The 16,263-nt window shown below is 41.7% G+C and overlaps 1 protein-coding gene across 2 annotated transcripts in view; it reads left to right on the forward strand.

Moving 5' to 3' along the window:
- Positions 1 to 4,746: 4,746 nt before the first annotated feature.
- The window catches only part of ATP2A2 (ATPase sarcoplasmic/endoplasmic reticulum Ca2+ transporting 2), a 61,193-nt gene continuing 49,676 nt past the window's right edge, over positions 4,747 to 16,263 (forward strand). For both annotated transcript variants that reach the window (XM_019950165.3, XM_073790070.1), the window contains exons 1-4: positions 4,747 to 5,448; positions 6,151 to 6,168; positions 6,254 to 6,336; positions 13,776 to 13,880. In XM_019950165.3, coding sequence (XP_019805724.1) covers positions 5,331 to 5,448; positions 6,151 to 6,168; positions 6,254 to 6,336; positions 13,776 to 13,880 — 324 coding nt within the window. In that variant the 5' untranslated portion in view covers positions 4,747 to 5,330. The remainder of the gene's footprint in view (positions 5,449 to 6,150; positions 6,169 to 6,253; positions 6,337 to 13,775; positions 13,881 to 16,263) is intronic.

Below are 16,263 nucleotides of genomic sequence, written 5' to 3' on the forward strand. Positions count from 1 at the left end.
AAGGGCTAAACAAGAACCAATGTATAGGAGAAGTTGTTAATGGGAGGTGGATTCAGCCCAGAATGAGATGGCTTTAATGATTAGAGCTGTCCAAATATGGAACAGACTGCCTTTTACCATCTCCATTGCCTTACAGGAGGGTTGTAGAGCGTTGGGAAGTTAGCATGTCATTCTTTTCTACTGGGCCTTTTCTATCTACCTAGCTTTTTAAACCAGCCTGCCTACTACCAGATAATATCCTCCTTTATTAATTCCTTTGAGGTTCTTTGATCAACTCATCCATCTTTCTGAATCACAGTTTCTCTTTTTTCCTCTCCCTGTTCCCAACCGACTGAAAATAGCTACAATCCTTGGTGAAAAATAGAGTACAGTTGACCCCTGAACAACAGGGGGCTTAGAGGCGCCCACCCTCCATGAGGTTGAAAGTCCGAGTTGGCCCACATACACAGTTCCTCCACATCTGTAGTTCCAAATCCGAGGATTCAACCAACCACAGGCAGATCATACAGTACTTCAGTATTCATTATAGAAAAAAATATGCATGGGAGTGGACCCACACAGTTCAAACCTGTGTTGTTCAAGGGTCAACTGTATTTCTAAAACCCATTCTTACTTTGTTTAACCTTATTAACAAGAAGCATGTGTATAAAATACATTGAGCATAAGTCTATTTCTACATAAGAGTAAATCTTTCTGCCTTTGGGAGGCTATGTTTTGCTAAATTTTGGCAACCTCTAAATAACAGGTTTCACCCCAATGTTCATTGCAGCACTATTTACCATAGCCAGGTCATGGAAGCAACCTAAATGTCTATCGACTGATGAATTGATAAAGAAGGTGTAGTACATATATACAATGGGATATTAGCCATAAAAAGGAATGAAATTGGGTCATTTGTAAAGATGTGGGTGGACCTAGAGACTGTCATACAGAGGGAAGTAAGTCAGAAAAACAAATATCATATATTGCATATATGTGGAATATAGAAAAATGGTACAGATGAACCATTGAAAGGCAAACATAGAGACACAGATGTAGAAAACAAACGTATGGACACCAAGGGGGGAAGGAGGGTGGGATGAACTGGGAGATTGGGATTGACATATATACACTAATATGTATAAAGTAGATAACTAATGAGAACCTGCTGTATAGCACAGGGAACTCTACTCAGTGGTCTATGGTGACCTAGATGGGAAGCAAATCCAAAAAAGAGGGGATATATGTATACGTAGAGCTGATTCACTTCACTGTACAGCAGAAACTAACAGAACATTGTAAAGCAACTATACCTCAATTTAAAAAGAAAAACCACTGTGACCATTATAAAAATAAATAAATAAATAAACAGCAGATTTCAGAGACACCAATGGGTTGAGGAACCAAGGGCATAATTAGTATGTGATACAGAAGGGGCCAATCCCAGGCTGAAAAGCACACTGTTTCAGTTTAAGGGAATACAGACCATCCCTGACTTATGACGGTTTGACCTACAATTTTTCAACTTCAAGATGGTGCGAAAGCGATACACATTCAGTAGAAACTGAATTTTGATCTTTTCCCAGGCTATCAATACGCAGTACCATCATCTCTTAAGATGCTGGGCAGCAGCAGTGAGCTGCAGCTCCCAATCAGCTGTGCAGATCACAAGGGTAAACACTGATACACTTAAAACCATTCTGTTTTTCACTTTAAATAAATTACATGAGATATTCAGTACTTTATTATAAAATAGGTATTGTGTTAGATGATTTTGCCCAACTGTAGGCTAATGTGTGCTGAGCACATTGAAGGTAGGCTAGACTAAGCTATGAAGCTCAGTAGGTTAGGTGTCTTACGTACATTTTCGAATTATGATATTTTCAACTTACGATGGGTTTATCAGGCCGTAATCCCATGGTACATTGAGGAATACCTGTATTCCAACCTCCAGGAAATAGCAGATTTGCAAAGAACAGTCTGGTAACACGACCAATGTGAACTTAGACATTACTTGTCTCTGAGAAACCTATAATGCTGCCTCACTTTGTTTTTTGTTTGTCTGCTTTTAATATTTGTCTGCGCTGGGTCTTAGTTGTGGCACGCAGGAACTTCGGTGCCGCATGCGGGATCTTTGGTTGCAGCATGTGGGATCTAGTTCCCTGACCAGGGATCGAACCCAGGCCCCCTGCATTGGGAGTGCTGAGTCTTAGCCACTGGACCACCAGGGAAGTCCCTGTTTGTTCGTTTTAAGCCTAACCTTCACAGCCATTCACATGAGGCAAGTAGTTCAGAGGCCTCTGGTTTACATCACATACTGGAAATCAATAAACTTGAGTTCAGCAAAAATTTGCTGGGGTCCTCTCAAAGCCAGGCCCTTTGCAAGTCACTGATAGATCAGGGATGGTGGGGCTCTTTCATTCACTCAAATAGTAGACATTCAATAAATGATGAGTGTATACCAGGGGACTCCTATATCCTGAAGATGGACAAGCTAGACAAGACATGCTGTTCTCATGGAGCTTACATCCTAGTAGGGGGAGACAGGCAGTAAACAGCTAAGCAAAAAATACAACATCAGAGATAAGTGCTGTGAAGAAAATAAAACAATAATGTGATAGCGAGGGTGACTGGGGAGGGTAGCCCTTTTAGTCAAGACATCTCTGAGGAGGTAACATGTAAGCTGAAATCTGAACAATAACAAGGAGCTCGAAGATCTGGGGAAGAGCATTCAGTACAAAAGCACAGATCAGGAACCTCCCAAGAAACTCAAGAAGCAGAAGCACTTACAACCCCAAGCAGAGACCAAGCCACAGAACGGAGATCCAAAGTCAAATGCTCAAGATAATTTCCAGGCTGAGAAAGGTAACAATCCTCCTGCCTGGAGTGCTTTTACACTCGCTGGGGTGAGGCAGAAGAGTTGGTAAGAAGTGGTGCAGGGGCTTCCCTGGTGGCGCAGTGGTTGGGAGTCCGCCTGCCGATGCGGGGGACACGGGTTCGTGCCCCGGTCCGGGAGGATCCCGCATGCCGCGGAGCGGCTGGGCCCATGAGCCATGGCCGCTGAGCCTGCGCGTCCGGGCTTGTGCTCCGCCGCAGCGGTGAGAGGCCCGCGTACCGCAAAAAAAAAAAAAAAAAAAGAAGTGGTGCAGACCTGGTCTGAGGGGGAAAAGAACCACCAGCCCTCCATTACCACACACCCCAACGTGCAGCCACGTGTCCCTGCTGGAAGAGGCTCCAATCCTGTGACCTAACCAGTTTCCATTTTGCTTCTCTTAGTGCATTGCCATACACTGGAATTTTTGTTTATTTCATGTAGGGTTTTGTTGGTCCTTTTCCAAGTATCAATTAAAACTGTATACCAGCCTCCACTCCTTGGAAATAATTAAATGAAATGACAAAATGACGTGCCTGATTTTTTCAGCTAGGTAATGTACTGTGATTTGCATCTGTTAAAGGACTTTAAGTCCTGAAGCTGAGCCATCTGGGACAACTGAGGTGATTTTTGTTCTGCCTTGGCTCCTGTGGATGGTACACCATAGCCAAACACAAAAGTGGACTAAATGCTTCATTCTGCAACATAGTCCCTTAAGAAAACTGCCCTTTGTGATGCGAATGTGTTCACCTTTTGCTCAAGAATTCAATGCGAAGGTCCTTTTCTCTGTTGTCTAATTTTTTTATATTGGCGAAATTCCCTTTATCTTGCTGTTACATAGGTTTTCTTTTTTTAATTTACTTTTTATTTTATATTATAGTTGATTTACAATGTTGTGTTAGTTTCAGGTGTACAGCTAAGTGATTTAGTTATATATATGTTTTTTCTCAGATTCTTTTCCCATTTAGGTTATTACAGAATATTGAGAAGAGTTCCTTGTGCTATACTGTAGGTCCTTGTTGAGGTAGGTTTTCTACAGACCTCAAGAGCAAATTATCTGTGGTTTAAGAATAGATTTTTGGATTAAAGTCCTTTTTTCCCCTATTGGGGAAAGGGGCAGTCTAGAAAATAGCCTTAATCAATGCCCAAGCGAGGCACCTTCTAGCACAACTCTCGCTTATTTAGCAGTTACAGTAGCGTAATCTGTGACTTCCATGCAGACATGTTATCAAAGGCTGTGTGATATTAAAAACAATATGGGATGCGGTGTTCCTGAAGCGACAGATGAGGGATTTTGGCCGTGTGGGAAGTGAACTGCGGAATTCCTCCCCTCGGTTCCTAAGAGGGGCTCTGAAGTACACAGATTGGGTTGCACAGTGCGGCCCTGAGGGGTGGAGGGCAAGGGGACGAGCCAAGGACACCAACCCCAGCGCGCTTCGGTGAAGCTCTGCGCCGACCGAGTTCGTAAGGTTCCTCGGCCTCGCCTTTCCAATCACCCACCCCAACCCGAGGCCGACTCTTAAGGGTAGGCAGTTCCCTTGGGGCAGCGACTGCAGGGAGCCCACGCGAGCCCTCCACCTCCCTGGGTTCTACGTCTACAGGTGATTGAACCGGGCGGGAATCGAGATCCGCATTAGCCAAAGAGAGGCGGAGAGCTCTCCGCCGAACAGCCGATCAGAGCGCGCAGGGCGCGGGCACGCCGGCTTCGATCCGGGTTCCTGGGGGCGGTTCGAGGGAGGAGGCGGGGCTTGCGCGGCCGCGTGGGCGCAAGTCGCGCGGGAGGGAGGGAGCCTGCCTGAGGGAGGGGGCGGGGCCGCGCCTCCCGCGCCGCGCTGGGCCCTCTCGGCCAATGAGCGGCGTCCACATGCCGCGGCGGCGGCGAGAGGGGAGGCAGCAGCGGATAAATGCTATTAGAGCAGCCGCCGCGGAGCCGTCCCCGACGCCACCTCCTTCCCCTCCGCTGCGGTTTCCTCTACTGCTGCCGGGGGTGCAGAGCTGAGGGGACAGGGCGAGCGCGCCGCGCATCACCCCGCCGGCTCTCCTCCGTTGCTCCGTTCCGCTGTCAGGGGTCGACCGAGCGCCCCCTCTACCGGCCCGGGCGGGGCCGAGAATCACCTCCGGAGCACGGGGAGGGGGCCTAGGGGCCGCGGCCTGCACTCCCGGCGGGCGGTTGAGGGTGAAGGAGGCCCTCCCTTCTGACGAGGGGAGGGAGGGTCGGGAGGCCCCCCCCCCCACCGTCCAGCTGTGCCCGGGGCGGGCGCCGGCGAGGGCCGGGCTGCGAGAGGGGCGGTTGCTGGGGGAGGGGGTGCGGGGTGATTTAGCGCCCGGCGAGGCGGAAGCGGCCGGAGTAGGAGAAGGAGGGGGGAGAGACCAGTCCGCGCCTGGGCGCCCGGGGTGGCACGAGCCCGCGGCCCGAGTGCGAGGCGGAGGCGAGGAGGCCGCGGGGACTGGAGGCGAGGCCGGCCGGGCCCCCGCAGCCATGGAGAACGCGCACACAAAGACGGTAGAGGAAGTGCTGGGTCACTTCGGCGTCAACGAGAGCACAGGGCTGAGCCTGGAGCAGGTCAAGAAGCTCAAGGAGAGATGGGGCTCCAACGGTAGGTGCCCGGCGCCGGGGCTGCAGCGGCGCCGCGCGGCTAGGCGCGGGCCCGAGAGCCAGGAAAGATGGCTGACTGAGCTCCACCTCGTGGGTTTCGGCTCCGCGCCTGACTAGGGCTGCAGGCGGCGGGTTGAGCCCGTGCGCCGGCCCTGCGGGAGAGGGGTTGCAGGCTGGGGGCTCCGGCGTCGGGTCTGCGCCTCCTCTCGACTTCCTCGCGGCTCCAGCCCTTGACCTTCCCCGCACGCAGCTAGCTCCGCGGCTTCTCACCAGCAGCAGCCGGCCCCGGCGGAGGGAGGGATGAGCCTCTTGCATCTGGGTTGAGCCCTGCGAGACATTTTCTCGTCCCTACCCGGTTTATGAGGCGTTGTAGTTGAGAATGCCTCTGACCGTTCTTGTACTACCCAAAGTTACACATCTGGCAGAAGTGATGACAGGGCTGAAATGACTCCTTGTTTCAGGAGACTTACTTAGGTGGTGATGAGATTTCACGTTTCGGAGTAGATCAATACAACAAATACTGCATATTTTCTTGAGGTACCATTTTGGTATGGTTTCTGTTAAATATGGTTGAATGTTCATATATCTAGGTGCGTCTTTCAAAGGCAGTGATAATTTAGTAATTTTTGTAAAGACAGAGTGCTAAAATGTTTTTTTTTCCCCTCTCTTGACACGTTGCCTGGTGAATTTCTACATTCTACAGAGTTACCGGCTGAAGAAGGTGAGTAATCTTAACACGTTTCTTCCCCCACTTTGTGTGCTGATCTTAAGATGACATTTACAACAGATATGTTTCTTTCTAACAGGAAAAACCTTGCTGGAACTTGTGATTGAGCAGTTTGAAGACTTACTAGTTAGAATTTTATTGTTGGCAGCATGTATATCTTTTGTAAGTATAAAGAAATTTACTTTCCAAAAGTTGAGACTATACCGTAGATGAAAAACCAGGAAACAAATGTCTGTTGAGTGAGAACATTATATTTGGAGATTTAAGCTGTTTCTTCATGTTTTGTGTGGGGTTTTTGGGTTTTTTTTTTTTGATTCCCTAGGTATTTTAAATTTATAAGTAAAACATTTGAAGCCATTCGCGTACAGAAAATAAATGGATGTCTGACATTGGCAGTGCAGTTAGAGATTGTTCCCAAATGCGGCAGGCAGGGTCTTATAAATTCTTGTGGTTTATCAGCTTTTAATATCAAAAAGTTCTTTATTGGAAGGCCTTTTCTGTTTTGGGTTCTTCCGTTGTGTAAGATCATTCTAAGATGATGTTGGGCTCTTTGTAGTCTGTAAATAGAACTTACAAAAGGAATATTCCAGTTGCTCTCCCTTCCTGGTAATGGCAAGGTGACAGTTGTTTCTGACAGTGACAAGAATGATGACGGCAGTGATGGCACCACTGTTGACCAAATTTGGTCACTGACCTTTAGGGTGGTAAATTTATCTAAATTGGACCCCTGTCTTGAGTGGCTCCTAGGTTGAGAGAACAAGGTTTAGTACAATTGGTTCTCGATCTTAAAAGAAAAAAAAAAAAACTTTTCATGTTCTGTATGTGCTTACCAGCTTGAGTCCTGTATGGTTGCTAAGAAACTGGTGAAATGCAAAGAACAGCAGAAGAAAGGTGATGGGAGTTGGAAAGGATAATTCTAGGTTATTATTAACATTTTTTTTGTGTTCAATATTGATTTTTTTATTGCATTTTTTTTCTTGGGCATTGGACTTCGAAGTTTTCCTAAAAATGGTCATGAATAGGACACAGATGTTCCTAATCCTAGCAGCATGAGATGCCTTTTGTTCTTAAAGTACAGTATTCTGTTCTTATAAAAACCAAGATGGGAAGTGAAATTCACTCAGTGCGATAACTTGTTTCAGGCTTTGCAAACTTGACACAGCTTCAAGATTTCATTTTTGTGTGTTTGTAAGCATGCAGGCCTCAGGGATCTACCTCTGTCTTTATTGACAACCTTACCCTAGAGGGCTATTTTAAGAACTAAATACATGAAGCAGTGGGCATTTCTTTACTTTCGGTGAAGGGAAAAACTTGGCAAGAGGTGAACTTTTTTGGAGTTTCTGTACGCAGATTCTGCCATGAGACTTTAATATGTCATGCCATGTTAGCCAAGTGATGTGTAGCTGTTAATGATTAATTCCTCACGAATGTTTTCTACGGTTTTCATTGAATAAAATTAAGAGAGTATCATAGCAAATCATTAAGCATCCTGAATTAGTCACTCCATACCTTATACGTGTCTGTTTTTCTTGGTTAAAAAAAATTCCTCTTCAGTAAGTGGCTGCTGCTTTACCAATTCAGATAAAGGAATAGAGCTGTTTGATTAATTAGTTTCAATACATTGTCGTGGAACAAAACAAATAATGTGTTTGAGGTAGTATAATGTTTATGTTTAAGCTGGCTACATAATTTTAAAATAGTCTCAAGCTTGGTAGTTTTAATACTGGGCTTCAGTAAGGTCATCGGGGATCTCTTAGAAGTTAATCAGCTGCTATATACAAGAAGAGATAAAATAAATTTTTATTGCGTTATTTTGTGTGTGTAATTTAAGGCAGTGTTGTAACATCGGTGGCCTTATTTCCAGTAGACAAGCTATTGACTATTTGGGTTGTATAGGATCTCTTGAGTGGCCAGTTTGAGTGACTTTATATTAATATTTTGAAATAATGATGTGAGTTTTACTTTGAAGTAAGGAGCTTAAATCTTCTGGGCATTTTCAAATGTTTTTTTAAAATTATTATTATTATTTTATTTTTTGGCTGTGCTGCACAGCTTGCAGTATCTGTAGTTCCCTGATCAGGGAATGAACCCGGCCGCAGCAGTGAAAGCCCCGAATCCTAACCACTGGAGTGCCAGGGAATTCCCTCAAATGGGTTTTTAAATAAAAGCTTTAATTTTGTTGTAAGGTAGGATGTTGGCTTTTTATAGCTTTTTAGAGCTATATTTTGGAGTTGAAATTTGAGTTACCTTTTTGGTAACTACATGGAGTTATTGCTTAGGAAATGAACTATGTTACATTTTTATTTTATGGGTTGCTAAACAGAAAAGTTTAAACATTTATTGTTTAGGAAGTACTGTAACTTAATTTGCTTTGTTTTGTTTGATCAAGAAATTGCAGATATAAAACTTGTTGATTTTCTTCATGTGGGATTAGCACTACTGCTACATTATGCTTGACCCTTTTCATTCCACATTTCTTTACCTTTGAAAAGAGCACTGAGTTTTTTGTGGTAGTCAGTTCATTCCTATTCGTTTAAAAGGAAAAATGGTAAAATATACATGCTCTTATGGAGAAGCAGATAGGCAGTTTTTATAATCTATATATGATACATCATCAGGTTCTGCTCAAGTTAAGAAATACTAGGCTTTAGTGATATATTTCAAATATCTAAGTAGTAAACTGTTAACCATAGTTAATATTTTGCGTTGGCAGAAAGTAGAAACAGCATTAATGTTTTATACTTGTGACCTGTAGGGATAAAGTTTAATTAACTTGTCACTTGGGTTGGAAGAAGTGAGCTATATATCTCCCATTGTATGTGAAGTAACATTAGAAATTCCTTAACTTGACATTCAGTACCTTCCTATCCTTTTCACTTTTTCTTTCCATTCCCCTTGTTCACCAGCTTTGCCCTTCATATAACACATCATATGGTTGCTTAATTGGAATGCCTGTTCTTTTCTCTCTTCCCTGCTTTGTTAGGAATTGAGCACTTTAGGTACATGGCACAAACACTGGGGATACAGCATGGAACGAAATACACTGTCTCTTACCTGGAGCTGACGTTCTAGTGGAGACAGATAAAAGTAAAATATATAATAAACTGTTGGATTGGAGATAGTGCTGTGGGAAAAAATAACATGGTTGTTGGTGGCGGAATAGGGGAGCCTGTGGAAGGAGTGCAGTTTTCAAATAGGGCGGTCAGGAGAGGTGTCTAAGGTGACAGTTAACCTGAAGGAAGTGAGCTTGAGGACCATATTTGTCTCATCTGTCAGAATCATAAAGTCCTCTCTGGTAACACAATTTGCATAAGCTTCTCTACCCTTCACCCCCATTTCCCTATCTCAGTTACTTAGATTGACCCTAAAATGCTAATAAAACTTTCTTAGACCAGGGCATTTCTCAACTTTGATTTACATTTGAATAATTTGTCTTTTCTTCCTACTGGAACCTTTGAAGGGATTCTTAATTCCTTTTAGAACCTAGGTTAGTGCTGCTTTTCTTTACTTACTTAATTAATTTGTTATTTATTTATTTATTTTTGGCTGTGTTGGGTCTTCGTTGCTGCGCGCGCGGGCTTTCTCTAGTTGCAGCGAGTGGGGGGCTACTCTTCGTTGTGGTGCGCAGGCTTCCCATTACGGTGGCTTCTCTTGTTGCAGAGCACGGGCTCTAGGCGTGTGGGCTTCAATAGTTGCAGCACGCAGGCTCAGCAGTTGTGGCTCGTGGGCTCTAGAGTGCAGGCTCAGTAGCTGTGGCTCACGGGCTTAGTTGCTCCACGGCGTGTGGGATCTTCCCGGACCAGGGCTTGAACCTGTGTCCCCTGCATTGGTAGGCGGATTCTTAAGCACTGCGCCACTAGAGAAGTGTCCCAGGTTAGTGCTTTTGAGTTAACAAATATTTGGATGAGTTTGTGTTGTAGCATTTTCAAAATACATGAAATTTGTTTACTCTTGTTTTCTCAGTAAGATATATTCAAGAAGTATTTGATAATGTAGTGATTTTAAATTTTTCCTGTGTTTTCTTTGAATTATTTTGAAGGACAAAATGGGCAGTTTACTGATTGGTTTAAGTAATTTATTTAGAGCCTGTCTTTAAAATATGGTTTGAAAGGTGAATGTGTATGGGGTTTTTTGTTTTCTTTTAAATAAGATTGTATTTTCAAATCTGAAAATATTGAAGAGTGTTTTCACATAAGCTTTATGTCTGGTTCACAAGAGAATCTATAGTCTAATTCATACTATTCTTTTTATAATGGCTGAAAGAATTTTTGTTTCTCACTTCAGAAAATTGCTATAACACTTATTGGTGATACTTTCTTATTTGTTTCCTCTTTTTAAATTTCTTGATGTAAATTTTTTCCTTCATTGAACAAATGTTTGAGTGCCCTAAGGCATTGCAAATTTCTAAGGATACAAGGAGGAATGCAGACCTGATACATGTTTTAAGACCCTCAGTCTTAAGAATGTGCTTATGATCTCTCATTTTCTTCTTAAGTTCTTGTTAAGAGCTCTGCACATTATCCTAACGTGTAGATAACTGAGTCATGGTACCGTGACTGTCTCCTAGTTTATACCAGAACATCCCTTTTTACTTTGGATTAAAATTTGCTTAATTCATTAAACCCCGCTCTCTGGCATCTTTCGGCTGTACTCTCAGAAGTTATGGTGATATACAGAGATCAGTCTTCCATATAACAATTAGAAGATACCCTACCCTGTCTAAAGTAACCTAGCAAGGGAATTCCCAGTGGTTAGGACTCTGTGCTTTCACTGCCAGGACCCAGGTTCGATCCCTGGTCAGGGAATTAAATAAATAAAGTAAAATAAATAAAGTAACCTAGCAAGTGTTTACTTTGAATAGGATTGACAAGTTTGAAACTTTTGAACTTGCCGTAGCTGGATACTGTAAGCCCCAGAAGTACTGTTCCTGTATTAATAGTGCAAAGCAAAGGAAGAAGAAACACTATGCCTAAAATTATACTGCAGTAGCTTTTCCTTCCACTTCCCTTTGATATTGTTAATGAGGTTGGTTACCTTTTTGCTCTCTTAATGTTTAAGTTCATAGACTGCCAGGTAGGGACTTGTACCTTAGACGTTGTATGAGATTTTGTTTTGTTTATTCATGCATTTATTCAGTAAATATATAGTGAGCATCAACTATGTACCAGAGACTCTTCTAGACCCCTGGGGGTAGAATAATCAACAAAAGGAAATACAAACAGATAATCCTTTATATTCAACCTGTTCTCAATAAAGATTTTTTAGAAACATTCTCTCTGCCCCCTGTATATTTTGTATAACTTCTGGTAACCATAATTATGAACTGACTGTACTATAATGCTAATAAGACATAGTAATTTGTCACTCATCCAGTTTCCCACTTCACTACCCTCTTCCCCATCTCATGGGATCTTCCATCGGTCAGCATCATCTTCCCATTTACGCAAGAGAGGTTTTCTTTTCAATAGAACAAAACCATGAAGGACTGCACCATGTGGTTTGAACATGATTGACTGGATTGATTCTTAGCAGTAAATGAAATACGGTTCATCTTTATTTTGAGTTGTAGCACTTAATTCTTTGGGTTATTTGTGGGTTTCAAAATATTTTTTTAAATATTAGAAAATTGGTAGTTGTCAGTGTTAAATAGGTTCAGCACTGCCCTTCCACACTAAGAGATTTGCCCGCTAGTTTCTCATCAGGCAGTAATTATACATTGTCCAGAACCCTCAAATAACTATGAATGCCTGTGTTTCTTACACATAAACATTTAAAGTCACATAGTGGAAGAAAATGCTACTTCATAATACAGATGAGGGTTATTGCATTATGGATAAATACCACTTGTGCAAAGGAACCACACATTTCTTGAAAAGTAGAGGTTTGCTTTGATAGTCCTGTCACTGCTTGCTTTCTTTAGTCTTTTCCTTTGTTCCAGCTTATGTGGATATTGCTTTAAGTTTGTTCCTCCCGCCTAGCTGCCAAGAGGGAAATTCATACCCGATTTAACAAGGTGTGAAGCTTATCTTACAGTTGCTAATGCCTCACTGACCTTTTCTAAAGGTCCTAGTTACTCTTCAAGTTGAGCAATTTTTCTCCCCCAAGAGCTAATTAAGTTTCTTATTTCTGATAGCTCTCCTTGGCAAATGTTTGAAAGGCTAGCATCAAAGCAGCTGTGATCTTGCATCTATCAAAATTTATAACTTCCTAGAGAAGTTTTCATCCTGCCATTAGGCCTGGCCTTAACACCAGGAATGCCCAGCTGAAAGCTTGCAGGAACAATTTATATTCATTCTGGTGTTCTGCTTGCCCTGGTTCATTGGCTGTCAGTGGTGATTGGCGTCTTTCAGGACCTGGCCTTGGGTCTCCTGTTTTTTTTCCTGCTTAAATTGATACGATATTTCTTTTGTTGGTGGTATAGTGGTGAGCAAAGCTGCCTAACAAATTGATATTTGTTGTTAATTCATCGTTACCCTCATTTACTTGCAAAATTCATGTTGGGTCTTACCTTAATCATCTTTCTGGTTGTTTGCTGTTTGTGTCAAAGCTCATTTTATAGTGTTCCACTAGGTACAAATGAAGTCGTCAGATGGCTTCATTATTGCCATACCTCATATCTGACAATATTAAAAAGTATCAGAAACAGTGCTTTCATTGTTTACTGAATAGATCTTTTAAAGAAAAGATTTCATTGTGGAATATACAAACATTTTAAGCAGTGTTAAAAGGCAAAGGCAAATCTTACCTCCCAGACTGTATCATAAGATACCTTTAACATCCTTTTTGGATTGGCAGTTTTCCACAAAAATTGGTTGTTAAATTTTTAACCATTTAGATGCCTCTTTTACTATGTTGTTTATTTTAAGATTCATTGTGTTGGATTCTCTCTTCTTAGGGTTGCTCAGTTAGAAAGTATAGTGTGGCTTGTGTGAGCTAGAAGTTAATTCTCTGCTCATTTTTCTTGGGACAGTGTTCTGTGCCCAGGTGTAACATTTTTGGATTTATGTCATCTCTGAAGAGCTGTGTTCCTGTACTAGATATCCTATGGAGGATAACCTTCAAAATACATTCCTGATCGCAGAACAACCTTGCAGTAATGACCTTCAGCAACACCACTGAAAATACGTGGGACATTAGCAGTTTATATACTCTAATTTTGAGTCAATGATTAAGTTGTTTTTACTATGAATTTGTGCCACATAGGTATTATTTGATGTGAATATTAACCAAATTAACAAAGTTTCATGATTGCCTTTTGCTTTAACAAAATCAGGAATTTGTTTTATTTCTTTTGAAAAATATACACAGAAAATGAATGGAATTTAGTTCCCCAAAAGTATTTGTTTTGGATTTTAAACCAATTATTACATGAAAAAATAAATTAGTTCTTAAGGGTATTATTAAGAAGTTTATAGTTTTGAGTCTTAAGAATTATTGGGAACCAGATATAAGCTTGTTGTTTATGTCATTACATTTTGCTACCTTTTGTTTCTAAGGATGGTAAGAAAAGAGATTTTATGTATCATAATAATTCCTTTAATGCCAGCCACTTTTGTTGTAAGAACACATTACAGTTCTAACGCGTGCCATTTCTCTTTTAGGTTTTGGCTTGGTTTGAAGAAGGTGAAGAAACAATTACAGCTTTTGTAGAACCCTTTGTGATTTTACTTATATTAGTAGCCAATGCAATTGTGGGTGTATGGCAGGTAAGCAAAAATTCCTGTATTGCAAAATTTTGGTAATTTACGTAAGTGATTTAAACTGTTAAAACAATCTGTGGAACTACATGTGTTTTTTATCTATTAATTTATTTAATGGCAAAATTTTAGACCTCATGCATATATACTTTGCTGTTAAAATTGCTCATCCTTCATGGTAGCATGGAATTAAGAACAGTGGATAAAGAAGCTACTTAAGGAAAACCAGAAAATTTGACGACCAGTATTCTCTTTATATTTTCTAGCTGCTTCCTATGAAAAACTTTTATTCTCCTTGGGGGGGGGTGGTGTGGTGTGTGTGTGTGTGTGTGTGTGTGTATTTAGCTATAAAAATTGTTTAAATCCTAAATAATTTTACCTTCAGAGCATATTCCTGGCTATTTTCCCTTAACTGCCCAGTACCCAGGCCTTTCTTATTCACAGAATGGAAGCTGATTTTACTACAGAAACATAACGGGATCACATGTCTGCCCCATATTTGCATGATTGGTCTTCTGCAGATAGCTAGTTTGAGAATTTAACTTTTTTAAGACTATGGATCTTTTAGGTTTTTGTTTTTGATATATTTTAACAAACCCAGACTAATATTTCACATTCATCTTTTTATTTGGGGCTGTGTTGGGTCGTCTTTGCTGTGTGCAGGCTTTCTCTAGTTGCGGTGAGCGGGGGCTACTCTTCATTGCAGTGCGGTGGCTTCTCTTGTTGCGGAGCGCAGGCTTCCATAGTTGTGGCTCGGGGGCTATAGAGTGCAGGCTCAGTAGTTGTGGCGCACTGGCTTAGTTACTCCGTGGCATGTGGGATCTTCCTGGACCAGGGATCGAATCGGTGTCCCCTGCATTGGCAGGCAGATTCTTAATCACTGTGCCACCGGGGAAGTCCCTCTCATTCATCTTTTAAGTATTGATCTTTTAGATGTTTGATAGATGTAGTCACCTCTTTCAGGACTAAAATAGAGTGTATCTGTCATTCTTAAAGTGGAAGCATCTTATAAACATATTTAATCCTATTGGAATTGTAAACTTCTGATCTTATTAATAAACATGAAGGCCTTTATGTGGTGAGCTCATTTAGAAGGAAGCCTACTTAGAAGAAATTTTTAATTGTGCTACATTTGATTTTTTTAAATTGCTTTTATTTAAATAGAAACGATCTTTTTGTGAATAATTTAGGCAAAAGAAACAATATATAGCATTAGATTGTCCTTCTCAAGTTAGTAATATGCATTTTTAAATTAATTTATGTCAGTTACATAGTAGATAACTCATACATATTCCCATTTCATGCTTAGAGTGATTTTGTAAGGCAGATGATATTCCCATTGGACAGATGTGACATAGAAGTTCAGAGTGATTGACTTATCAAAGGCCATACAGATAGTACATACATAGAGTATCTGGGATTTATATCCAGGGTCAGGCTGATCTGAACTCCAAAGTAAAATTTTACAGCAATTTTCACAGGACTTTTAGATATGTCTTAGCTTAAAGAAAACAGTAATATTTTTGATGGATATCCTATTACATAATATACAGAAGGGTATGAGCAATAAATACTATAGGGTTCTTGCTTTCTGGAAGTAATGAAAGTTATAATTATAGTGTAAGGTAGTATTTGGGAGGGGTGGGGCATGTATTTCTGATCAGTGTCATCAAGGAAGGCTGACAAGCAATTGGGGGAACTATAAAGAAATAGGACTTTTGTGGGTGGAAGCTGGGGAGAATATTCCAGAGAGGGGGTGGCATGAGCAGAGAGGTACAAAGTGTGTTTGAGGAATGACACTTAGACCTATTTAGGTTTGACTGGAGGAGGTAGGAGTTGTAACTTTTAGAACAAAGGAAACCTTAGAAGGTCTTCTAAGTTTTTGTTCATAGTAAGTTAGGTATATTTGTTTTTCCCCAAGCTGACCTGTTTTTTGTTGTTTGTTTTTGTTTTTTTTAAATAAATTTGTTTATGTTTGGCTGTGTTGGGTCTCTGTTGCTTCACGCGGGTTTTCTCTAGTTGCGGTGAGTGGGGGCTACTCTTTGTTGAGGTGCGGTGGCTTCTCTTGTTGCAGAGCACGGGCTCTAGGCGGGTGGGCTCAGTAGTTGTGGCTCACAGGCTCTAGAGTGCAGGCGCAGTAGTTGTGGTGCACGGGCTTAGTTGCTCTGTGGTATGTGGGATCTTCCTGGACCAGGGCTAGAACCTGTGTCCCCTGCATTGGCAGGCAGATGCTTAACCACTGAGCCACCAGGGAAGTCCCCCTGATTTTTAATGTGGAACATTTTTTTTAAAGTCTTTATTGAATTTGTTACAGTATTGCTTCTGTTCTATGTTTTGGTTTTTTGGCCACAAGGCATGTGGGATCTTAGCTCCCTGACCAGGGATCGAACCT

This window comes from Tursiops truncatus, chromosome 13 (genome assembly GCF_011762595.2).
Source record: "Tursiops truncatus isolate mTurTru1 chromosome 13, mTurTru1.mat.Y, whole genome shotgun sequence".
Lineage (NCBI taxonomy): Eukaryota > Metazoa > Chordata > Mammalia > Artiodactyla > Delphinidae > Tursiops > Tursiops truncatus.